The 27624-nt window shown below is 39.4% G+C and overlaps 1 protein-coding gene across 1 annotated transcript in view; it reads right to left on the bottom strand.

Moving 5' to 3' along the window:
- LOC126088116 (transportin-1) overlaps positions 1-27624 on the bottom strand; it is a 178659-nt gene that overhangs the window by 137642 nt on the left and 13393 nt on the right. The window contains exons 3-5 of the mRNA XM_049906215.1: positions 24015-24090; positions 22095-22351; positions 4697-4830 (exon numbers count right to left, since the gene is read on the bottom strand). Coding sequence (XP_049762172.1) covers positions 4697-4830; positions 22095-22351; positions 24015-24090 — 467 coding nt within the window. The remainder of the gene's footprint in view (positions 1-4696; positions 4831-22094; positions 22352-24014; positions 24091-27624) is intronic.

Genomic DNA, 27624 nt, shown 5'->3' with positions numbered 1-27624 from the left:
TAATAGTATGCCACTGTACAGTTAAAAAAGGTTGCCCTCTGCCTCCATGCCCCAGTTCATCTTGACAAGGAGTAAAATAATGGAGGGACACAGAACGTGCCTAATTTCCATCCCGAGTAATTGTTTCTTTGGAAAAATTCTCAGGTGTTCCAGTTCTCAAGGAAGACTCTCTGCATCTGAACCGGTGCACGATCTGTGAGCTAGCCTTTTTTTTAGCATGTTATTCGTGGAGAAAGAGACAACACACCCCTTAAGATCAATGCTGAGGACACCAGCGCCACACACTCCTAATGTATCCCTAGTCATCTATAACACAGCACTGACCGATATTCGTGTGATGGAATGCGAATGTACCAGGATTTCAACACAAACTTCAAAATACTGGAAGAAAGTCGTTAGAGAGACCACTGAAATATGCACTGGGCCAATCTCGTCAACTGGGACTGAGGCTATAACCTCTGAAGGTTTGGGAATCAGCACTGGGTCTACTTAAGACACTCGACAAACTATGTTCAGCTGTCTAGGGCAGGAGGAGTAACTACATCAACACTACCGCAACCATGGTGACCATCCAGGCTTTGCTGGTCAGACAGACAGATTAAGTCCTTCCTTGTTCGCCGACGTGTGCAATCTGATGCTGATCGTGTAGATAACGGCTTGTCCAGAGAGGGGATGTAAGTTGACTGTGTGCCCATGGAGAACAGTCTGTCAGCACACCTGACAATGGTGACACAGCTGACTGCAGAAAAATTGTGTCCTTTAGACACTATGAACCAGTAACATACCCCTGGACTGTTCAATTATCTAAAACACTAGGAGAAACCGAACAAATTTCTTTTTTTACTGTTTCAATCTCTTTCACTGGTCCCTAGCAATACATGAATGAGAATGTAGTGAACTGCTTTATAGTAAACACAGTATTCTCACACCACATTCTAAACAAATTCCTCAAAGGGACTTGGGGTGAAAAACCACAATCTTGTGGGTTAAACTTTGTGAATATATAAATAGACCCAGGTTTATCGAAATCTTATGTTCAAAATGTTTTAGAGTTTCTACTAATACATACACCGTAACTAAAAAAAAAACATGAGCCACAAATATCTGAGACAGTACATTACCCAGGTGCTCACAGCGGCGACTACCACTGACCTCTGTACACCAAAGGCACATTAGACCGTTTGCAATTGTGTCAGGCACATTTAGCTAGGAATCTCATTGGCTAGGATAGAATTTTCTTCAAATGATCAGTCCCACTTCAAACTAAGGTCCAGTTATTAGCAAAGATGTTTCTGGAGATACCCCAGACAGCAGTGGGTACCAATCTGACTGTTGCCCGCCATATGGTCCAACAAACAGGAGCGATAGTTTGGGTTGCAACTCATTTCTTTCTTAGCAGGGGCCCTTCGGTTGTCATCACAACCTTACAGCACAGAGGTGCGACATCAATATTCTACATTGCATTTTGTTGCCTGTCATGGCAAGCCATCTGTGCCTTAAATTTCAGCAAGATAAAACCTGCCCACACACAACAAGAGTGTCTGCTGCTTCTCTTTGTGCTTGCCACAATCCTACCCTGGTCAGTCTCCACAATTGAGAAGATTTGGAGCATTATGGGCAAGGCCCTCAAACCATCTCAGGATTTTGACGGTCTAAGGTGCCAAATGGACAGAATTTGGCATGATCTCTCTCAGGACAACATCCAATAACTCTATCAATAATCTCAAGCTGAATAACTTTCTTGTATAAGGCCCAGATATGGACCAACGTATTACAGACTTGTTCAATTTGTGAAGCTCGTTCTCTTGAATAAATCACCCAATTTTTCTGAAACTACAATCACTTGTTTCTCTGTATATGTTCGTCACATCTAACAATTTCCAAAAGGCCTACATCTAGTTCACTGGATGGGAAATTATCTCACTATTTAGTGAGAGGCCGCTATCATATCCACTGAAGCACTCTGTTTGGTTTAATACATAAGTTCACACAGCTATTTACAATCTGATTGTACAAAACAAAAGTTAGTGCTATTAATGGTAAAATACTCTTGGGAAGGGTGTTGGGCCCCTTTATTATATTTTGTATTAATGTCTAATAGTAGACAATATTAATAGTAATCTTAGACTTTTCACAGGTGAATGTCAGCTATAATAAAGTAAGTCTGAAAAAACCTGTGCAAATATTCAGTTGCACCTTGAAAAAAATTTCAAAGTGGTGCAAAGAGAGGCGACTTGCTTTAATTGCTTAGATCATAGTACTGTGCACTTCACTTCCCAAATGAGGAACTGTAGTATTTTATGTCTGTAATATCAAAGAGTCTGTCAGCTCATACAAATATCTGAGTAACTATTTTCAGGGATATGAAATTAAACACAGGTAAAGCAGATGGTAGGCTTCATTTCCCTGGCTGGCTACTACGGAAATGCAATCACTCAAAAAAAGAGATTACATACGAAATACTTGTGCAACCTACCTTAAGCTCCTATTACACGAAGCGCCAAAACCTTACACCTATGTACCTGGCGCACATGCGCAGTAGACTGTACGCACGAAACACAAATAGAACCATCTTATCTCTTGTAAAGTCGTTCGTTCTACTGCATGAAACACAAGGGGGAACATGTGACATATTGGAACGTCATTTGTTCAAATTATTTATGTCAGCTCAAGGTACCTATTTAATAAGAAATGGTTTTTATCATTATTTATTACGTAATCGTTATTCTATTACGTAGGTTACTACTGACCTGAATTACAGACTCAACAGTTAGTTTTATATTACAACACTTTGTTACACACGTACATGTATATCTAAATTAACATGTTGCGCATGGAGGACCTACTGTTTTTGAAGCTATTGCCCTGTCAGTGACAATAAAACTTCAGATTAGGGCAGAACAACGACGAAAACAAAAAGCCAGATGCTGCTGAGTTCGACCCAGGCCAAAAAGAAGGTATGAAGGCAGGGGATTATATTGCTTATGAAAGAACTGAGCCCCCTAAATCTGCAGGAATTTCAGAACTTCATGAGAATGAACATAGCCTGTTTCGAGAAGCTGCTGTCTATGATGGAAGATGGAATTAGCAAGTGTGACACAGTCATGCAGGATGCTATCTCACCTTCTCGAAAGTATGTATTAATTCATATGTTTATATGTTTTGTGATCATACCAGCCTAGATCACTGATAAAATACCAGTACATGCCCAGTTATGTTGCAGGCTAGTTGTAATATTATGTTTCCTGGCAACTGTGGAATGTTTTAAGAGTGTCTTTTAGCCACAGAATAGCACAGCCCACCATTTTAAAAGTACTTATAGGTGTATGCACTGCAATTTGCAACACTTTAAAGAACCAATAGTTAAACGTGCACTCGTGTTATTTTTCCAAATTTGGAAAATGGCATGCGATGTGCTACTCAGAGTTTTGCAGTCCCCACCTGTCGCACTGGGCGAAACTGCACAGACTTTCTTGCTATCACTGCCAATTTTTCTTTCCTGAGATGTTAAAATAAAACAAGAGATGCAATTAAATCAAATATGAACTTATGTAAGCTAAGGCATTACGATACAAACTGAAAATCACCGTGTAACTTTACATGCTCATTACTCAGAAAGAAACGATTGCCAACATACTGTATTACGATACAGAGAATCCTACATACACCTTTCCTCGCTGTATGCCTGAATTAAGATGCTTAACACCTCTTTGCTCCATTTCATTTCTATAATACGAAGTAATCAAAAGAAAGAATGTTTTCATAATTAGCTAGGATAAAAGAAAGCCTACTGGCAAAAAAAATTTTTTTGCCTTTATGAAAACCTACTTACTAAGGGGGGGGGACCAACAATGCCGGAAAATCTACAACATGAAAATCTGAAATTAGCTACTGACCACCGAACAATAAGCAAATAAAAAGCAGAAAGCACTGCAGTACACCCTTCTGCGCATGTACAAATTATCGCTACCTCTACCACTAGGGGGCTGTTGCGGTAGACCAGTACCTTTCATGGCGGATCGTCATGTAATACATGCTTTAGAATACTGGTTGTGTGTGTGTGTGTGTGTGTGTGTGTGTGTGTGTGTGTGTGTTTATTACCAAACAGATCTAACAGCAGTATGGTATGTGTACTATGGAGAGCAATGCAAATGGTCACAGGTTTGTCTGATTCATAGGAGTGGCATGGAAATGCTGAAGAAACTGAACTAGCAGATGCTTGAATACAGACAAACTATCCCATGAAAGACTACTTACAGGGAATCTTGAGGACACATACTAAATACAGTGCGCAGTCATTGAAACAGTCATCTTCCCACACTCTCATACGCATACAGAACGGAAGAAGCTCTAATAACTGGTACAATGGGAAGTACCCTCTATGATGCCCTTCACAGCAGTATGCCAAGTATGGAGGTCGATACAGATACCTTTTTCAGTCAGCTATTGATTAACTCTAATATAGATTATAAGATTCAGTCAATTGGAAAGCAAATGCTGTTGAACAGCTCCTCATTATGTTTTAACTGTTCCATGTATACATGGTCTTAAATATCACACATAAAATTTGTTCAGAAAATAGCACCTTGTGAAAACAAAATAAAAGCACAAAGCAGACTAAAACAACACCTATTCTTGTTACTTTTTGAACACATCACATAAGTGTTAGTGTACTACACCATAATCTTTAACAAACCTGATCTTTGGACTTGAATGCCTGAAAAACTGCAGGAACTTTGGTATTAGAACATTGAGAGGGCGATTTAAAGCATCACTGTCCAACAGTTCTGATGAATCTTCACAAATTTTCTGCAGTGCACCAAATGCTCCCTGTAAAATAAAAACAGGTTGGTTAATATTTAAAGTACAGTATTCTGTTAAGTGCTTTACATCCCTTGTCAGAAAGATGTAAGCCACTCCTAGAAACAATGGCTACTATCAGAAATTCACTTTTGCTACAGAACTGGGTGATATCTTGCTTTCTGCTGGAGGTGTTTTGTAGTCTACAAATTGCACTTCACTGAGAAATCACTTTCATGTTGTGACATTACCACAGTGTTACACCATTTTGCTACTTAAATTGCAACATTTACAAGCCATAAGCTTAAAGGTTTTGAAATGCAAAAAATTTGTGAATTACAAACAATATTAAGATCTAATTCTTAACCCTAATTTAAGCAGCACATTACTATCTCACAATATATTGTTTATTTATTAAATGTCTGCTACATATACCCTATTTAGTTGCAGCTGTTTTGTTCTCACCGTGCCTCACTGCGGTCCACATTCAGCAAAACTTTCATACAACAAATAGGAGACATTGCAATATCGGAAATCATTCTAGAGAACTTGACAATGTAAAAGTTTGAAAATGGAAGCAACACAATTGTCAAAATGAATTAGAATAGATAGCTACTCACCACATAGATGAGGCATTGAACAGTAAGCAGAAACACACGGCCATGGTTGCCTCTGGGCACTTTGACCCCACTGGGGCAAGTAGCAATATTGGCTGGTGTGTGTAATTTGGGGATACACAAGTGGCATAGGTTGAGGAGAGGGGGAGAGAGCAGGGCATGAATTGGGGGGAGGGGGGAAGGAAGGGGGGGGGGGGGAATATGACCGTAGATCTGCCTGTAAATGTGCTCAGATGTGACAAGGACAAGATGATGGGCTAGTAGATGAAGCATTGGGAGAGCTGTACTTGGGGGAGGGGGATCAGAAAAAGGGAAAGGACTGTGCATGTAAGTTGCACAGATAAAGGGGGTGTGGAAACAGGAAGTTGAAGCCGAGGGGGGTGGGGGAAGAAATGGGAACGAAGTATATGTGGCAAAGAGTTCCCATCTGCACAATTCAAAAAAGACTTTTAATGAAAAAAAAAAAAAGGAGAGAAGTTTTGGAAAGACCTTTGATTTGCAGCATCATATACAATGCATATTTTCGTATTACGAAAGTATAAATTCGAATTACACCAAACACAGCGCATTAGTTTCTGGAGCGTTGAAACCGAGATTGCGACGTCCTTTTATAATACAATTATATCTCATGCCACATGATCTCGCCAGCCAATGACAGCAGATATTCAGAGCATAGGACACGTGTTATAGTCAGCCAATAGCAAGATTACTGGTTACATAGCGCGAACACACAAATAGGAAAAGTTAACGGTTTACATTAATATACAAAGTATAGCTACAAGAAAAGCTAAACTACCACATATAATATTGGTCTCTAAGATTAACAAGCTACAATAGAATCTAAGCTTTCACATGTAATATTGATCTTTCTTGCGTGTGTAATACTTTAAGATACACAACACAAATGTGCCAGTAAATTTAAAATTATGACATAAAAGTCTGGTCTTCTGGGTTCGAAATTCTTGTAAGTGGCTCATCCCAAAGTGTTGTTTTGAATGCGCTGTGATTTACAAATTCATCCTACTTTCTCACACGTAACTTAATTCATCTTGCGTAAAAAGAAATTTATTTTGAAAGTCATGCTTTTTGAACCACCATTCGCAATACTACCAGGAGACTGTTAGAAGTAGGTTCTATTTAGCAGTTACCAGAGTGTACCAAAGAAACAGGCATTATTGCACGTGCGGAGCTGCACTGGTGTAGGAGTTCTGCATGTTCCTATGTACAAAGCACTAAGAGAGCTTACATTACACCATAAGAGAAACAGGGCATCGGAGAATACTCCCAAGAGCATCGGAATTTCGTAAACCATAGCAGCTTGAAGTGCACATTGTTTTTTTTTTCCAGATTCACAATGAAGTAGGTCCCATCTGATATTAAGCTTTTCAGTGTGGTTTTTGGGATGTAAATTTTCTTAAGAGTACCAGTATTGTACAATCTCATTTTTGGTTCTTTATTATGGCATAATGCCATACACGGCAGAAGATGATAACGTGCACTTGAGATTCAGCAAACAGTTGGAACTAGTCAATACTGTTGAATGAAATCATTTCAAATAAAATGATTGCCTTCATAAAGCCAAATTTCTTTAGCAAACTTGTAAAAATAAATTCACTGTTCCGAAAGGCGATTAATGCTTGACTGTTAACAACTTAGAAATTCAATAAAATCAGAAAACTAACTAATAATATATTTTTGCCCTCCATAATTATGTGAATGTATTTTAATTCACTTGATAGTTCCCGGCCACAGAAATCCGTTTTGTTTTCATTTGACGTGGGAGCTGTAAACGAAGAGAAGCAGCGAAATCACTTAAACGCAAACACAGGTCATGAGGAGACTAACCCCCTCCCCACTACAACTCAGAAAACTCTGCGAATGCGCAAATCTGGCAGCTAGGGCACGCGAGAAAAATTTTTCTCATTTGCATCTGGCTGCTACTGCCGATACAGCTAAAGCCACACTTCATGTAGCAGGAAGCGGGAGAAGGTACTGCTCATACCTTAGTCAACTGCGCAAGCACATGAGCGCGCTGGCAACTGGTAAAATGAATCTAATGTTAACAGTTGGGAGGTCACGCTCATAGCAAGCACTTTATTGTTACGAAGAATTACACAGTCTTCGCCCTATGGCCTTTTGACATATTTTTGCTATTTGCAAACGCTTGCGTGCACGTTGTTTTTTTGTTGTAAATGGCGCATGTCCCTTGCCACTAAAGTTTTATTTTTTTCCCCTCTCGTTTATATTTTATTGCTGCAGCATCATGCTCCAGTAGCAGGATACAGTAACATTCTTTGCTAGAGAATCAATTCTTACCACTCAAAATTACAAAAATTTAACCGAAAGCTAAAACAATGAAAAATTCCCGGAATTCCGAAAAATTTGCGGGTTTTTCCCGTTTTTTTCAACAGATGACAAAATTCTCGGTTTTTCCCCCAGATTTCTCGGGTCGTATACACCCTGGCCTACGACTTAGCAAAGTATTTAGCGTCTTTGCTCATACCAATGGTAGGAAAGTGTCCACATCACAAAGAATTCTAGTGATTTCATCAGCAGACTTACGTTATTGCAGCTGCAAAGTTATGACTTGTTGGTCAGTTTCTATGTAGTTTCACTTTTTACAAATGTACCTCTTGTGGACTCACTACATCTCATTGGCAATAAGTTTGGAGCTGACATTACAGCACTGTTTGAGCACATTCCCTCCTCTAAGTATTTCTTATTTAACAAGTTTCATTAGCAATTAGATGGTGTCGCCATGTGGAGTCCTTTGTCTCCCCAGGTGGTCAGTCTTTTATGGAATATTTTGAGAAGCGAGCACTCACCTCAGCCACATTTAAACAAACAGTATTTTGGCGATGTGTTGATGGTACTTTTATAGTCTGGCCTCATGGTTTGGACTGTCTGCAAGAGTTCCTACAACATCTGAACTCCATATATAAAACATAAACTTTACTATGGAGTTTGAGCAGGACTGATGCCTACCATTTTTAGATATCTCGGCGCGGCGTAAGAGCGATGGCACACTTGGTCATTCAGTATACAGAAAGCATACTCACACATACCTTTACTTGAAAGCCGCTAGTTGCCACCATCTGGCACAAACGATGGGTGTTTTGAAAACATTGATTCACTGAGCCCATGTCACCTCTGACACTGATAGTTTGCAAACGGAACTGGAACACTTGCAGGCAGTATTTCTGAAGAATGGGTATTTGTCCCAACAAGTGGAGAGAGCACTGAAGAGCTGTAAACGACGGAACAAAGAAGAGGAAGCAGCCCTTAAAAAGACTGCCTATTTACCACATATTGGTAATAGTTCAGTGCAAATGGGCAGTATACTAAAAAAATATAAAGTGGGAGCAATCTTTTCCCCACCTGCAAAAATTTCATCGCTGTTAGGATGTCAAAGGTGGCCTAGAGCTGCGCAAGGCAGGTGTTTACAGGATTCCGTGTAAATACGGCAAATCTGATATAGGGCAAACGACGCGTACTGTGCAGGATCACATTGTAGATCATTAGTGGCATACTCGCCTTCTTCAACCTTGTAGGTCTGCCATCGTCGAACACTGCATTTCCACTGGACATGTCACGAGTTGCAGTGAGACAAAAATTGTGGCCCTTGCATCTAACTTTTGGACATTTGTTATTAATGAAACTGTGAAAATACGACTGTGTGACAGCGAGTCTCTTATTTATCGAGACAATGGTTTTCAGTTGAATTCAGCATGGAATCCAATCGTTGAGAAACATTTGTGTCCTCTGTAGCCAGCGTAGTTCTGTGATGGAACCGCAGGAAGACAATCGATCTGATATTGATGCGGTGAGTTTTCACCACAAGCTGCACTCCAGAATCAAATGCGCTCAAGTAGCGCTCGCACAACGCCAAATGAACCCACTTCGCATGTACCGGCGGGTGTTTTCACCAGTATCACCTGAAGATAGCCAGAAGACTCTGCACCAAAATATTGTGGCAGGACATTACAAACATCTGGCAATTCTCCCGAAGTTTTGTGGAACAGCTACTATTTGGACTGAAAACTTAATGAACTACACTCATTGTCTTTCCAAATTAAATATACGTCCAAATCAAACACTACTGAATTATAACTACCAATACTTCAGATGTTTAACTGATTCATTCCATGGCATCCAAGCCCGAGAAGAACCTCTGTTCAAAATAACTTCGTAAAAAACACAAACTAATATGAATGGAGAATATATGCTATTCTGCAGTTTATCAGAATTTATGATCGTGCAGTTTCCCTATGAAAGCATTAATTCCCAAGAAACTCATTCACTCTACCCTTCTATTATGGTTAGTTGACCCAGGTGGTTCCTGCACTCTTCAAAGTGTGTATAACTTTGATAGATTACAGAGTTCTGGCCTGAGCCATATGTATGCAGCAAGTTTATGGAGCAAAGTTTATGTTTCTGCATTTAATATTAGGAGTAGCAAGAAGGATGGCTTCTAAAAGCATGTTTCTGGCGTTGTCACTTTGCTGGAAGCAATAGTTTTTTATTGTCTATATGGAAAGATTCTAATTATGCCATGTGTATAGTAAAATACATTAGGTTTTGTTTCTTATAGCAACAGTGAAAGTCTTTGGAGGTAAAACAGTCATTACCCTATCCTGAACTGCAAGCAGGAACAACACTGACGAGCCTACGAAACTGGTACCCTGCCTAATATCTTGTAGGGCCCCCTCAAGAGCATGCAGAAGTGCCACAACACGACATGGCACGGACACAACTAATGTCTGAAGTAGTGCTGTAGGAGACTGACACCGTGGATCCATACAAGTAAGAGGAATGGAGATCTCTTCTGAACAGATATGCTCAATTAATTTTCATGCAAACCACTTTTAGAGTAAATACCCACTTTGGATTATAAAACAACAACCAAATATTTTCTTCTGGGTCCACAACTTCCGTGACATTTTCTTTACAGTGCATCACAGGGGGATTTTGTGATGATGTTATGAACTCTGGGATGATGGCGAAGGGTTCAGAAAAGACTGGTTCTAAAGTTACGAGTGAAAATTGTTCTAATGTGTCCTCTACTGCAAGCTCTTTGTCTTCTATATTTTGGAAGGAAATAGTTTGGACCAAACAAGAAAAAGTAAAGATGGACTCTAAAACGCATACCTTAAGAGCTGTTATAAGCAGTTATAAGAATAGAGGGGCATGAAAGGGAAGCAGTGGTTGGGAAGGGAGTGAGACAGGGTTGTAGCCTCTCCCCGATGTTATTCAATCTGTATATTGAGCGAGCAGTAAAGGAAACAAAAGAAAAATTCAGAGTACGTATTAAAATCCATGGAGAAGAAATAAAAACTGAGGTTCGCCGATGACACTGTATTTCTGTCAGAGACAGGAAAGAACTTGGATGAACAGTTGAACGGAATGGATAGTGTCTTGAAGGGAGGATATAAGGTGAACAACAACAAAAGCAAAACGAGGACAATGGAATGTAGTCGAATTAAGTCGGGTGATGTTGAGGGTATTAGATTAGGAAATGAGACACTTAAAGTAGTAAAGGAGTTTTGCTATTTGGGGAGCAAAATAACTGATGATGGTCGAAGTAGAGAGGATATAAAATGTAGACTGGCGATGGCAAGGAAAGCGTTTCTGAAGAAGAGAAATGTTGTTAACATCGACTGTAGACTTAAGTGTCGAAAGTATTTGTATGAAGTGTAGCCATGTACGGAACTGAAACATGGACGATAAATAGTTTAGACAAGAAGAGAATAGAAGCTTTCGAAACATGGTGCTGCAGAAGAATGCTGAAGATTAGATGGGTAGATCACATAACTAATGAAGAGGCGTTGAATAGGATTGGGGAGAAGAGAATTTGTGGCACAACTTGACTAGAAGAAGGAATCAGTTGGTAGGACATGTTCTGAGGCATCAAAGGATCACCAAATTAATATTGGAGGGCAGCGTGGAGGGTAAAAATCGTAGAGGGAGACCAAGAGATGAATACACCAAGCAGATTCAGAAGGATGTAGGTTGCAGTAGGTACTGGGAGATGAAGAAGCTTGCGCAGGATAGAGTAGCATGGAGAGCCGCATCAAACCAGTCTCAGGACTGAAGACCACAACACAAAGAGCTGTGAGCACCTGTTCAGTGGAAGAGAAGTGTTTCACAGAAGAAAGATGAACGAATGCTCACAGCTCATAAGGTATGCATTTTAGAACCCATGCATACCGGATATTTTTCTTCTTATTTTGGTCCATATTAACTCCTCCCAGATATGGAAAGCAAAAAGCTTGCTGTAGAAGACATACACTGACAGAGTAATCTGAATGGCATTCAACTCTGTTGTTTCCAGACCAGGGTCCCTTACTGCAGAATTGATCCATTTATCTTTCTTCAACATTTCTTAAAGTTTACGCAATGGAAACTCCATGTTGGAATATCAACAATATAAGGAAAAGGATAAACTGCTATCGCCGTAAAGGTGACATGTTGAGCTGCAGGCAGGCATAATGGGAAGACTAACATTTAGCTTTTGCTAAAAATCTTATTCAGACCCCCCCCCCCCCCCCCTCACCCAGGGGAGCGGGGGTGGAATTTATGAGCACACCTCACGCACACCGACTGCCATTTCCAGAGGCCATGGTCTGTGTGTGTGTGTGTGTGTGTGTGTGTGTGTGTGTGTGTGTGTGTGTGTGTGTGTGTGTGTGTGTGTGTGTGTGTGTTTTCCTTTTTTGAGGTAGGCTGACCAAAAGCTAAATGTGTAATATTCTTTTCATTGTGCCTGACAGCAACTCAACGTGTCATCTTTACGGTGAGTAGTAATCTATCCTTTTCCTTATATTGTTGATATATTGAAAGTTTGTAACATCATACCAGGATTACCTCAAAATTTAATCTTCTTTGAAATAATGTAGTGACCTCCTCTGATGAACATACTCCAACAATGAGCAAACTCTCTTTGATAGTTTGTACATAAATTTTCGAAATTTGGCTCGCTCCATGTGCCATCAACTTCTTTGCAGAAAGCTGCAGTTCCTATACCAATGGCTGAATTCTGTTTTACCACTGAATGATACATGTTCTACCGTTTTGGACTAAAGCTCAAGAATCACTCTGGTTGGAAAGCCATGCGACACGATGCACAATTACCCATCAACTGTTTGTCTCACTGATAACGCCCATGTTATTTCACAAAAGTCTCTCAACATTTTGGTAACATGACCATTATCTGAGACGGCAATAAACACAGTCATTCATGTCTTTGATACTCATATTTCTCCCCACCACACTTTTTCTTCCAGCACTAGAGCTAAATGTCCACACTTATGCAACAGAAACACTCAAACACAGGTGGAGCTTTTTCTCTTTAGAACAATTGATTTCACCCCTTTGAACAACGTTTCTTCATTTGGTTACTGATCGTCATCGTTGCAAATACATTATCAGTCTAGCTGGAACTCTTCTCTGATGAGATATTGTCAACATTTTGACAGTTGGTACACTTGCCTCACACTGTTTTAAATGTGTTGCACTTTCACAGCACTGACACGATTTTTCACCATAATGGTGACATCTAACACTTTCGCCAAAATTTCGGATCTGTAGCGCAAGATTTTCAACTTTAGCTAACTACAGAAAAACCGAATCATTATATCCAACATTCTTAAAAATGCTGCATTAAAGTTAATTTACCTGCTTCTGATCATTGCTCTTGTATGACTCTTAATTTGTTCAACAGTCCATGTGTTCTCAGTAACAGATTTTGCATTTAATTTTCATCTACGGATGAGGAAATCAGGAACAAAGCCTTCGTACTCTCTTACCTAGGCTTTCATGATCATACTGTCTGTTTTAGCCAGCTGACTTCTTGTTACAACAGTAAAAATTCCATAAGCCTTGAGAACTGCAGTCATCAGGAATTTCCAGATTTGACAATTCTTCCCATCTAATTTCATTGTGTGACTCACAGAAATTTCTTCAGCCATCGCAGAATGCTTTTTGACCGACCACGTCATGATCCTGATAGCAAAATTTTGCATAGTAAAGGCAGGTTACAATCCTTTTCTGAGTAACTTCTTGTGGTACAGGAACTTGTCCCGTATCTCAGGCAAATCATGAGAGGCCTCATCTCATAACTTGAGGTATTAGAAGATTTCCTTAAATTAAGGAATCAGTTGACAGGCTACATCCTGTGGCATCAACGAGTAGCTGATTTTGTAATGAAGGGAAGAGTGGCGGATGGGGAGGTAAAAATTTTGAGGGAGACAATGCAAGCAGGTTCAAGAAGATGCAGGAATATATAATGCCAAGAAGGATTTTTACCCTTCAATTGTACTGTGAAACCCTACTTCTTGTCATATTTCATGATTCTACATCAACGGGAAGTACACTATAGGTTTTGATGGGGGAGTTTACAAGTATCAAATCATGCAACACAAATGGCCGTACCTTTTGACTGCACTGACTCTGAAGCTAATACCCATTACATTGGCAAGAGACAATAGACCTTCACAAATGACAAATTTCAACACGATACATCTACCCGTTCTTGAGAAAAAAGGAGTCTTAACAGATGGACAGACAGACAACAAAGTCATCCTATAAGGGTTCCGTTTTTACCAATTGAGGTACAGCACCCCAAAAATTATTAAATTTGTTGCAGACGGTACAAATTGTATAATGTATGGCTACTTTAGCACAACACTGAGATGCACATTCCTGCACATTCCCCTCTGTATTCACTGCTTGAAAATGATGCAGCACATTCTGTTTCACAGAGGAAGACTGCACTGCAGTTCCTTCTCTAGATTGTCACACAGGTGACAAAATGGTAGATAATGCAATAGATGACAGAGGGATAGAAAAACAATTAAAATCTCTCAAAAGAGGAAAGGCCGCTTGTCCTGATGGGGATACTAGTTTGATTTTACACAGAGTACGCAAAGGAACTTGCCCCCCTTCTTGCAGCCGTGTACCATAGGTATCTAGAAGAGTGCAGTGTTCCAAAAGATTGGAAAAGAGCACAGGTCATCCCCATTTTCAAGGAGGGACATCTAACACCTGTGCAGAACTATAGACCTATATCTCTAACATCAATCAGTTGTAGAATTTTGGATCACATATTATGTTACGAGTATAATGACTTTTCTGGAGACTAGAAATCTACTCTGTAGGAATCAACATGGGTTTCGAAAAAGACAGACCAATTGTGTGATGGATTGAAGAGCTCCTAGATAACAGAACACAGCAAGTCATTCTCAATGGAGAGAAGTCTTCTGAAGTAAGAGTGATTTCAGGTGTGCTGCAGGGGAGTGTCGTAGGACCGATGCTATTCACAATATATATAAATGACCTTGTGGATAACATCGGAAGTTCAATGAGGCTTTTTGCGGATGATGCTGTAGTATATCATGAGGTTGCAACAATGGAATATTGTACTGAAATGCAGTAGGATCTGCAACAAATAGACACACGGTGTGGGGAATGGCAACTGAATCTCAATGTAGAGAAGTGTAATGTGCTGCGAATACATAGAAAGAAAGGTCCTTTATCATTTAGCTACAATATAGCAGGTCAGCAAATGGAAGCAGTTAATTCCATAAATTGGAAGAATCCTAAGGAATTGTAGTCCGAAAAAAAGGAAGTAGGTTACAGTACACTTGTTTGCCCACTGCTTTAATACTGCTCACTGGTGTGGGGTCCGTACCAGACAGGGTTGATACAAGAGAGAGAGAAGATCCAATGGAGAGCAGCACGCTTCATTACAGTATCATTTAGTAATCACGCAACTGTTATGGAGATGATAGATAAACTCCAGTGGAAGACTCTGCAGGAGAGATGCTCAGTAGCTCGGTACGGGCTTTTGTTGAAGTTTCGAGAACAAACATTCACCGAAGAGTCAAGCAGTATATTGCTCCCTCCTACGTATATCTTGTGAAGAGACCACGAGGATAAAATCAGAGAGATTAGAGCCCAACAGAAGCATACCGACAATCCTTCTTTCCACAAACAATACGAGACTGGAATAGAAGGGAAAACCGATAGAGGCACTCAAAGTACCCTGCGCCACCCACCATCAGGTGGCTTGCAGAGTAGGGATGCATATGTAGATGCTGCCACATAGTACCACTGTGACAACTTGGGAAGGGGGAAGGCAGGGCACACATCATGAGCAACGCTCACCCGAACAGACGTGTGAGGACAGCTAAACTACATGCACACTAACTTGCTTACTCACCATCACTCGTCATTACAAAATTACTGATATCCGAGTGCTGCCGCAGGTAACAGCTAGTCTAAAACATGTACAGTATCTTAATGCAAGTGAAAAAACTTTTATTTAAAGACTATGTACAAAATGAATGGTTGGTGTGACTATTTCCCATCTGTTTGTCAAATGGTTCTGAGCACTATGGGACTTAACATCTGAGGTCATCAGTCCCCTTGAACTTAGAACTACTTAAACCTAACTAGCCGAAAGACATCACACACATCCATGCCTGAGTCAGGATTTGAACCTGCGACCGTAGCGGTCGCGCGGATCCAAACTGAAGTGCCTAGAACTGCTCGTTCGCCCCGTCCGGCATGTTTGTCTCTGGATAATATTCTATAAGATATTGTCAATTGCTGTTGACATTCACTTGTACATTTCTTTTGGTGTGGTATACCTAATAAAGTGTAACTGTGGAACATTGTGTTTTTTAATTACCATAAAGGTGCTTCTGCACAATTTTCACAATAGAGGATATGTCTATAAACCTAAAACCAGTTAACTTTTGCAAACTATTAACATAATGTTAAATTTTATTTCAGGATGTGGAATAGTGGAGAAGTAACATTATTTATTCATAAATACAGAAAGCGGATACACAAATCTTTGAAAGCCTTTGATAAACACTAGACTGGTCACTTGAGAATTATATAATTTCAATTTTCTGCTGTAATCCTAATGGAAAGGTCAAAATAACCGTATGAAAAACATGTTCCTGTTTCCCAAGGAAAAATTTTCACAAGCAGATGTTGGTATAATACGTCTAGCACAGAGAATGATGATCTAGTGTGTTCTCAGGTCAAACAATAAAGTAAAAAAATGTTTAAGTTGTAGTGATGTGCAATACATTGTGCCAGTGCAGCCCTAGAAACTTTGAATGCTTCTTTGCAGTCTGTTGGTGAATCAACAGTTAAGAAAAAACGACTATGTAAGGCAAAGTACCATAAGAAAAAAACTAACAAAAGTAACTTCAGCAATCCTAAGAAAAGTACAGATCCTACCTTCTGATGAAGTTATATGATCATTCAGGATCAGAGATGACCGTTCACATGAAAGAGAAATTTAGTGCTTGCACATTTCAATGTACACAGATGTAATTTCCCGCAATTTTACATAAAAGCTGGAATTTAACAAACTACATTGCTAGAAAAGTAAAAGATTTGGTGAAGGTCAAGGTTATTTGGTCTTCTTCTAATCCAAAACCTAGTAAGACTCAAACAACTACTGATTTTGTAAAAAACTTTTATTGTTCTGATGAGATAAGCAGGTCAATGCCTGGTAAAAGGTTTTTTCTCATAATGGAGATAAAATTCAGGAGCAAAAATGATTAGTTTTAAGTAATCTGAAAGAAATTTATGCGTAGTTAGAAGACAACTACCCATATCTCCACAACGGCTTTTAGAAGTTTGCAGAGCTACAACCCAAAAACTGTATTTTAGCGGGGAGCAGTATAGAGAGTGAGAGCATCTGTGTACATCTCACCAAATTTCAAACTTATGGTGTTTGGTTGTAAGATTTCTCAGCTGACGACAGATGGTGATAGTCCAATGGAAAACAACAAACACTGTATTTCAAAAGCTGTGTGTAGACCATCATTACCTGCTTGCCACTTTGGTGAATACCGATTCTGTCCAAAGTATTTACAAGCATTGTTGGATACTAATGTACTTACAAACAACAAGTCTCTGTTGATTGTACACCTCTAGAAACTATCATGAAATCCTGTGACAACTTTGACAGATTAAAATAATCTGCACGATTTCCTTTATGACCAGTCAAAAATCAACTTCCCACAAAAACATTGAAAAACAAGCTGAGAGAAGGTTATTTTACTGAGAACTGGACATTCGTCGCATAGGAAGAAGTTCCAGGCTACCACTGGACTAACAAACAGGCAATAATTCATCCATTTGTAGTTTAATACGAGGATGGTGATGACTTTAGCACACAAGCCTTACCAAATCAGAATGCCTCACATGACATCGTTGCTGGGTGTCTGTTGCAGTCATATTAGATACACATCCAAACAATATATACTACTTCTCTGACAGAGCATGAGCTCAGTATGACAGTAGAAAGGATTTCATAAACTTGTTGCTATTGTGAAGAAAATTTCTATATTAATGCCCAATGGCATTTTTCAGACACCTATCATGGTAAAGGTGCTAGTGATAGTGTTTGTGGAACCGTCACGCGACTGACTGCTAAATCAGGTCTGCAATGACCACACACTTGTCAAATCATGACAACCACGCAACTTTCTGTGTTTGCCAAAGAAAATGTATAAGGGATCAATTTCAAGTACACTACTATGGAAGACCATTAAAAATGAAGAATTGAAAGTTACTTAGAGATCTAAAAATGCTGCACAATTGCGGAGATGCAAAAAAGCGGAGATGCAAAAACTTCACACTTTTATTCCCCTACGCAAAATGGAACTGGTGATAGTTGGTGCCACTGAGCCAATATTATTTGGCAACATCAAAGGATATACTGCTTGTGAATATAGTGGAAACTGGTAATTAGCCTGTCTAGCTGGAAAAATCAGGAAAAGGATGAAATGACAGCTTCTTACATCCACAAGGACCGTCCACACCCTTCACATTCCCCAGTCATACAGACATTCTTTCCAATAAACAGCATGGAAGTAAACACTATCTTGAACCCTCAAACTGCTGTAGGGCGAAAATATACGAGTACATTATTCCATGCATAGGACATAGACAAAGAAGAAATGGGAGATACGATACTGCACGAAGAATTTGACAGAGTACTGAAAGACCCAAGTCTAAAAAAGGCCCCATAAGTCACGGCCGCAAAATACTAACACAAATTCTTTCGGGACAAATGGAAAAACTGGTAGAAGCTGACCTCGGGGAAGACCAGTTTGGATTCTGTAGAATTATAGGAAAACACGATGCAATACTGACCCTACGACTTATCTTAGAAGATAAATTAAGGAAAGCCAAATCTATGTTTTTAGCATTTGCAGATTTAGAGAAATGCTTTTGACAATGTTGACTGGCAATATTCTCTTTCAAATGCTGAAGGTGGCAGGGGTCAAACATAGGGAATGAAAGGCTATTTACAATATGTACAGAAACCAAATGGTAGTTGTAAGAGTTGAAGGGCACGAAAGGAAAGCAGTGGTTGAGAAGGGAGTGAGAAAGGGTTGTAGCCTATCCCCAATGTTATTCAATCTGTATACTGAGCAAGCAGTAAAGGAAACAAAATCTGGAGTAGAATTAAAATCCATGGAGAAGAAATAAAAACTGAGGTCTGCTGATGACATCGTAATTAAGTTAGATAGCAAAGGACCTGGAAGAGCAGTTCAATGGAATGGACAGTGTCTTGAAAGGAAGATATAAGATGAACATCAACAAAAGCAACATGAGGATATTGGAATGTAGTCAAATTAAATCAGGTGATGCTGAGGGAATTAGATTAGGAAATGAGACACAAAGTAGTAGATGAGTTTTGCTATGGGGAGCAAAGCAAAATAACTGATGATGGTCAGAGTAGAGAGGATATAAAATGTAGACTGGCCATTGTAAGGAAAGCGTTTCTGAAGAAGAGAAATTTGTTAATACCGAGTATATATATAAGTGTCAGGAAGTCCTTTGTGAAAGTATTTGTATGGAGTGTAGCCATGTATGGAAGTGAAACATGGACGATAAATAGTGTAGACAAGAAGTGAATAGAAGCTTTCAAAATATGGTGCTACAGAAGAAAGCTGAAGATTAGATGGGTAGGTCACATAACTAATGAGGAGGTACCGAGTATGATTGGAGAGAAGAGAAATTTGTGGCACAACTAACATAGAAGAAGGGATTGGTTAGTAGGACACATTCTGAGGCACCAAGGGATCACCAATTTAGTATTGGAACGGAAATGTGGAGAGCAAAAATCACAGAGGGAGATCTAGAGATGAATAGACTAAGCGGATTCAAAAGGACGTAGGTTGCAGTAGTTAAAGCTTGCACAGGATAGAGTAGCATGGAGAGCTGCATCAAACCAATCTCTGGACTAACAAAAACAACAACCACAACCCTGCAAAACTTGTGCTGCAGAAGTTTTTTCTAACTTTAAAAACAAGAGAAAACTTGTTTACTTACTATGTAACATTTATTACAGACATAAAACAAATGTGTGTTATAGGCCACTGAAGATGTTTTACAAATAAAAGAAGTGAAAAGCAAATGGCAAAAAACAGCCTGCATTACATTTAGTTGTGAAGACGAAATACATTTCCATGAAAATCAATATTCTCTCACAAATAAAAAAATCATTTTTTCTATGCTTTGAGCACTCATTACTCAGTAAGCCTTTATCAGAAAAATGTGAAAAATTGTTCTGCACTACTACATATGAACCCAAGAGGGTTACATAGAAAATCCTGCTTTCTTTTGTTAGTTTGACCTGGAATGACCCTTGCATGAATAGTATGTTAGTAGATGTGCTTAGTACATGTTCTTTATTTCTACTTTGCCTATGAGATGGCATGTTTATCAATTTCCAACTTTAATGAGACAGGAACCCTTCGAAAAAATGGAAATTCCATGATGGAAATTTTTAATGAAGAATGGACAAACACATTTGTTTGTTAATATTGGGGGAAACGCAGTTCATTTAGTGTCCTGAAACGAAGGCCATATTTAAAAATAAAAAGTGAAATGATAATACCAAACAAAACATAGTGAATACAGTTGGAAACATCCAAAGAAAGCAACAACCATTTTCCTGATGGTGAGAGTATTAAACAGTTTATTGCAGAGTGTGCAAGCATACTGTGGCCTGGTGTTAGAAGCAAATTTGACATTTCATTGTAAAGAAGGATTTTAGTATGCCGCATTGACTCAATTAGTGATGAGATCACAGAACAGCTTAAGACTGTGAGCAGAGATTGTGTATGGTTTTCTTTGGTAGTGAATGACAGTACATATGAAGACAGTGCACAGTCACTTATCTTTATCCGCGTAATTAGTGAAAATTTCATCATCACAATGGAAAAACTTCACCTATAATCTATGAATGACAGAACCACTGGTCAGGACTTGCTTTAGTGTGCTGTAAATTGTTGAGGAAAGTGGTTTGTCTTGGAACAAAATGAAAAGCATTATAACAGATGAGGCCAGAGCTTTTAGTGGGGAAAATGCTGGTATTGTTGAGCTTTTCAAAAACAAGTTACATGCACAAGACACAGACATTGATAGCTTCTCTTTCCACTGCATTTTGCATCAGGAGTGCATTTGTATAGCTGCACTAGACTTGAAGAAACTGGTGGATCCTGTTCTTGATGTGATGAACACAGAGTGAGGGCACCCCAGCACTGTCGGTCCAAATTTATTACTGAGGACATTGAGGCAGAATATGAAGGACTTAATTTATCACAACAATGTGAGGCGGTTGAGCAGGGCAAAGTGTTTTTAACACTTCTTTTTAAGAGTATGGGCACTGCAGAATGAAGTCCTTTTATTTCTGTAAATAACAAAGATCCATCATGATTCTGTTACAAATCAAGATGTGAGGAGTGGAGACAAGAGATGATGTGTGCAACTGACGTATCTGAGAAATTGAATGAACTGAATACAACACTGTGGGGAAAGTAGATATTTGTACATGAAACGTGGAATCATGCAAAGTAGAAAGCAAAATTATGTCTAACTGCAAGGGAAGCAGGTGAAAGTACTTTTTGTCATTTCCTTATTAAAAAGACAAAGTGTTTCTGCTAAGATCAGGAATCATCTGCATAGTTTGGAGGATGAAGTCTTAAGAAGATTTCAAGAGTTTACAAAAATCAGACCTCAATCCAATCTCCTCTCTCATCCCATCACTGCTGAAACTGAAACAGCAGCTGAAGAGCTGCAGCTTGAACTGTCTGACATGCTGTCAGATCACAATATTGTAATTTTTGTTGATTTTTACAAATCTTTGCCCGTTGAAAAATTTCCATGTATCAATTATGTTCTCTACATTTGGGTTCTTTAACAGACATTAACTTGCAGCTTGTCATGAGAATCACAATGAGCAAACTTACTCCTGATTTAAAAGAAGATATAGAGAGAGGGGTGATAAGCTACAGTCTCCTAAAACTAATTCTAAAATTAAAAGTGCTTGCAGCTACAGATGATATGAAATTAGCACAAATAAACTTAATGCAACTGCCACTATTTTACTTATTTACACCATTTCTGAAATGCAAAGTTTACACATATCAGTTACGCAATGCTTAATTCAAGGGAAGATGGTTCCAAATGACAACCAAGAGACACAGTATCTCACAACTGATTAAAATTAAATTAGGAAGGCTGAAACATGGTATGGCCACTGCACAAATGTACCAAATCCGCGAAGTAAATTGTTGGGAGTGGATGAATAAATATACAGCACTCTACTACATCCAATAGTACAGCAACTGCTTATCTTACCTCACAGACATTATAATCTGATGAATCCAGCATCTGGCACAAAGCAGGCAACAGATCAGGCCAAGCTGTAAGCTCCCCTTTAGAGGCAATAGTAGTAATAAGGATGCCAACAGTTGCTCGAATTAGAGGGCTTGGATCGCCCACTGCTGACAGGCATTCCTGCTTTATAAACTCTGTCACTTCCGGCAAGAATTTATGATAATGGGCTTTCACATTATTTTTCAATATCAGCCCACTGAGTGATCTGGTTGGCTCATCTGCAAACATGAAACAGGAATTGTATGCAACATATGCATTAATATTAATTAATATTATACAATCTAAACACATGCAACTTTACAGCCATATCCAACACAAGTTCTGAGTTGTTATTAAATAAACACTACCAGTGGAATCACAAATCACAATATCTACTCTCTCTCTCTCTCTCTCTCTCTCTCTCTCTCTCTCTCTCTCTCTGTCTGTCCCTCCCTCCTCGAAATACTACTTGTCACAATGCCACCTCCCTTGATATTTTAGTGGTCACATTAATGTTTACTTTTAATTGTTATTCTGATTTTTCCTGTCTTCTAGACTATTTCTCTTCCACTGTACAGTTTTTGCCTATTTAAATCCTCAAACAGTTTTGCTTCACAGATGTTCATTCAAACCTCTACTTCAATTAACTGTGATGACAACAGTTGCCTTTACCACTTCTATCTTCCAAGTTATCAATCTCATTTGCTACTGCCATTAGTTGTTCTCTTATGTTGTACTGTGCCACACTTTCCTGTGATTTTCCTGACTTCCCTCTTTAATGAATGAATAATTTAATTTCCTCTAAGCCTTTCCTTTCTCTTCCTATAAAGCATTTATTTCTTTAACAGGAATTTCTAAGACAATTTAAGAACATTTCTTCCTTCCCTTTTGCCAAAAGATCAAATATATTGACAAAATTGGCAAAACTATTTTCTTCAGTAACATTTATGCTAGAGTTCTGTGTACTACCTTTTTAATATACGTAAATTTATTTATTTATTTTTGTAAACAGAGTCCTGTTAGAAAAACTTGAAAACAGGGCAAAATATGTTTCCAGTTACTCTTTACAAATTACAGCCTGCATTTGGAATTATCACAATTTTTTGTATTATTATCCATACATTTAACTTACAAAGGCAAGGAGAAAATTTCTCAACCTGGCACACAGAAGGTGATTTTGACAAAATTTTCTTTTTGTGAGAGTAGTACTTGTTACATAATAACTTGTCCAAAAACTTCAAAACAATTACATACTTTCTCATATGCCTATTGACCACTCAACACATCAGCCACATTGAGCCTTGTTTACATGTACAGGATGCTCGGATACAGGTTGAAAAGCTTGGAAGAGTGTTATAGAGTAGATTGTGCTGAGAAATAATTGTTAAGAAAAAATTTGATACATTGCATCATTTATAAGTTAATTAGCTTTTATGTAAGCCAAACAGGCTGTTGTGTGCACAAATTCAAGCAACCTGTCAGAGACAGTGTCACCAAACGTTTTCTTCGTTTGGTTTCCTAAAACCTAACAAAAGAGTGATACAAAAATTGAACACGGGAAGGGTCAAATCCAAGAAAGGCTGAGCAGTCTTTTGCACTACCATCTACACTATGATAGCTACTGACACTAATTCTATCTATCAGTCTACTTTAATTTGCATGCTCGACAGCTTGATTGGCAATTAATTCTGAAATAGTGCAATGCATCACATTTCTTTATTTACAATCACTTCTCAGCATAACCTCTTCTGCAACACCCCTACAAGCTTTTCAGATTGTTGCTGACCACCCTGTAGAAATTAGCAAATTTTATCTCTAACAAGCATCTTTTAAATGTCTCAGATTTTTAAAAAGCTTACTATACAGGGTCAATACACAGCCTATGTAAATACTCAGTTTTACCTTCTGATGTGAGTTTTGTGAGAACAAAAATCAAGTAGTTGTTGAAGTCGGGAAACTTGTTTAATTCCTCCAATTTCTGTATATAAATTAAGGACAAATATTTCTTTGTTTGCTAGTAATAACACACAACACTGAATGTACATTCTACAGTACACCAAGTAGCATACCTCTACACCTACATACATACTCCACAAGCCACAGTACGCTATGCGGTGGAAGGATACCATCTACCACAACTAGTCGTTTCATTTACTGTTCCACTCAAAAATAGAGTGAGGGAAAAGACTGTCTATATGCCTCCACATGAGCCCTAATTTCTCTTATCTTCGTGTCCTTACAAGAAATGTATGTTGGTGACAGCAGAATCGTTCTGCAGTCAGCTTCAAATGCCAGTTCTCTAAATTTTCTCAGTAGTGTCCCTCAAAAAGAATGTCACCTACGAAGTCAGCTTCAAATCCCGGTTCTCTAAATTTTCTCAATAGTGTTCCTCAAAAAGAACATCGCTTCCCCTTCAGGGACTCCCATCCGAGTTGCCGGAACATCTCCATAATATTTGCATGTTGCTCGAACCTACCAGCAACAAGCCTCTGCAAGCTTCAATGTCTTCCTTCACTCCGACCTGGTGTGAATCCCAAGCACACTAGCAGCACTCAAGAAGAGATTACACTAGCATCCTATATTTGGTCTCCTTATATATGAACACCATTCTCCCCAAAGGCTCCCAATACACCAAAGTTGACCATTCGCCTTCCCTACCACAGTCCTCACAGGCTCAATTCCTGTTTCGGAGGCCTGGCTGAAAATGACTTACAAGTTTGTGGCACCCACCATCGGTAATGCTGAAATTCAACATGGTATTGGCCCACCCTTAGCCTTGATGACAGCTTCCACTCTCACAGGCATACATTCAGTAAGGTGCTGGAAGGTTTCTTGACGCATGGTAGCCCATTCTTCACAGATTGCTGTACTGAGGAGAGGTATCAATGTCAGTCGGTGAGGCCTGGAAGAAGATTCCGTTCCAAAACATCCCAAAGGTGTTCTATTGGATTCAGGTCAGGACTCTGTGCAGGCCAGTCCATTGCAGGGTTGTTATTGTCACGTAACCACTCCACCACAGGCCATGCATAATGAACAGGTGCTGGATAGTGTTGAAATATACAATCGCCACCACCGAATTGCTCGTCAACAGTGAGAAGCAAGAAGGTGCTTAATACATCACTGTAGGCCTGTGCTGTGATAGTGCCACGCAGAACAACAAGGGCTGCAAGCCCCCTTCATGAAAAACACGACCACACCATAACATCACCGCTCTGAATTTTACTGTTGGCACTACACACGTTGACAGATGACGTTCACCGGGCATTTGCCATATGCACACCCTGCCATCGGATCACCTCACTGTGTACCGTGATAGTCACTCCACTCAATGTTTTTCCACTGTTCAATAGAGGCATTGTTTGGCATTTACTGGCATGATGTGTGGCTTATGAGCAGCCGCTCGACAATGAAATAAGTTTTCTCACCTACCGCCTAACTGCCATAGTACTTGCAGTGGATCCTGTTGCAGTTTGGAATTCCTGTGTGATGCTTTGGATAGATGTCTGCCTATTACACATTATGACCCTCTTCCACTGTCGGCGGTCTCTGTCAGTCAACAGACGAGGTTGGCCTTTACGTTTTTATGTTTTACATATCCCTTCACGTTTCCACTTCATTGTCACGTTGGAAACTGTGGACCTAGGGATGTTTAGGAGTTGGGAAATCTCGCGTACAGACGTATTACGTAAGTGACACCCAATCACCTGACAACATTTGAAGTCTTTGAGTTCCGCGGAGTGCCCCGTTCTGCTCTCTCACAATATCTAATGACTAATGAGGTCGCTGATATGGAGTATCTGGCAGTAGGTGGCACCACAATGCACCTAATAAGAAAAATGTACATTTTGGGGGATATCCGGATACTTTTGATCACAGTGGATATTCAAATGGTGTGACTGTGTCAAACAGGGCACTGCTAATGCTGAATCTGAACATTAGAGGTTTGTTTTTCCTAATCATTGTCATTAACTTACATTTTTCTACAGTTAGAGCTATCTGTTATTCATCACACCAACTAGAAATTTTGTCCGAGTCATCTTTCATCATCCTACAGTCACACAACTTCAACACCTTCCTGAACAACACAGTATCATCAGCAAACGACTGCTGATTGCAGTCCATTCTGTCTGCCAGATCACTTAAATAGGAAACAATAGTGGTCCTATCGCACTTTCCTGAGGCACTCCTGCCCATACCATCATCTCTGATGAACACTCACCATCAATGACAACATACTACATTATATTACTTAAGAAGTCTTCAAGTCAACCATGTATCTGGGAACTTATTCTGTAAGCTCATACTTTTGCTAAAAGTCTGAAGTGGAGCGTTGTGTCAAATGCTTTTCCGAAGTCCAGAAATATGGAATCTGCCTGTTGCCCTCCATCCATAGTTCGCAGTACATCATGTAAGAAAAGGGTAAGGTGAGTTTCACACAACCAATGCTTTCCAAAACCGCGTTTATTCATGCACAAAGCTTTTCACCCTAAGTAAATTCATTGTATTCACAATCAGAATACATTCAAGAATTCTGCAGCAAACCAATGTTAAGGATATTGGTTTGTAATTTTGCAGGTGGATTCTTTTACCCTTGTTACTAACAGGAGTCATCCACACTTTTTTACAGTCTCTTGGAACTTTGCGTTGGACAAGAGATTAGCAATAAATGCCAGTTAAGTAAGGGGCCAATGCCAAAGAGTACTCCTTATAGAACCTAATTTGGATTCAATCTGGACCTGGTGACTTACTTGGTTTCAACTCTATCCACTTACTTCTTTATGCCAGGGACGCCTATTATTCTGTCCATGTCTGTGTGATCGTCAAAGGACGGTATGTTTGTACAATTCTCCTGTTGAACACAAAATTTAATACTTCAAATTTTGTTTTGCTATTTTCAACTGCTACACCACACTGGTCAACAAGTGACTGGATGGGAGTTTAAACCCACTTGATTTTACATAGGACCAGAATTTTCTCAGAATCTCAGCCAGATCTTTTGCTAAGATATTGTGGTGGTAGCTGTATGCTTCGTGCATGGATCTTCTCACAGACACTAACCCTTGCCTGTCCTCATTTGCTAATTCCCTTTTGAAGTTAGAATGCAACAGCCTTTCCTCCAACATCATCTTCCAGACCACGGTGGGTCTTTTCTGTTCTTAATCCACTTACAATGCACATAATTCTCCAAACCATGAGTTACAATCTGTTGAAACTTTGCCCACAATTGTGTCATAACTAACTGACTGACATCAATTCATTGTCTATGTGGGAGGCTAACAACTATCTATCTGCTCTTTTTTCCTGGTTGCTATAATGACACCATGACTGCTAATCCCTGCCTCTACAGTGATACTGTTGACAAAGTCCAGCCAACAGGTAGCTACATATTTCAGTTGTGTGTCGGCTGCTGAACTGGCAGCTCGAAAGTTTTCAGAAAAACTGTTCAACAGTACTTAATATGGCTGTCTGTCTGTCACCCCCCTGCAATGAATCGTCCTCCTCTGTCCACCCC

This window comes from Schistocerca cancellata, chromosome 6, assembly GCF_023864275.1.
Source record: "Schistocerca cancellata isolate TAMUIC-IGC-003103 chromosome 6, iqSchCanc2.1, whole genome shotgun sequence".
Classification (NCBI taxonomy): domain Eukaryota; kingdom Metazoa; phylum Arthropoda; class Insecta; order Orthoptera; family Acrididae; genus Schistocerca; species Schistocerca cancellata.
The sequence above is the reverse complement of the archived record's forward strand: the minus strand, read 5'-3'. Positions and strand labels throughout refer to the sequence as shown.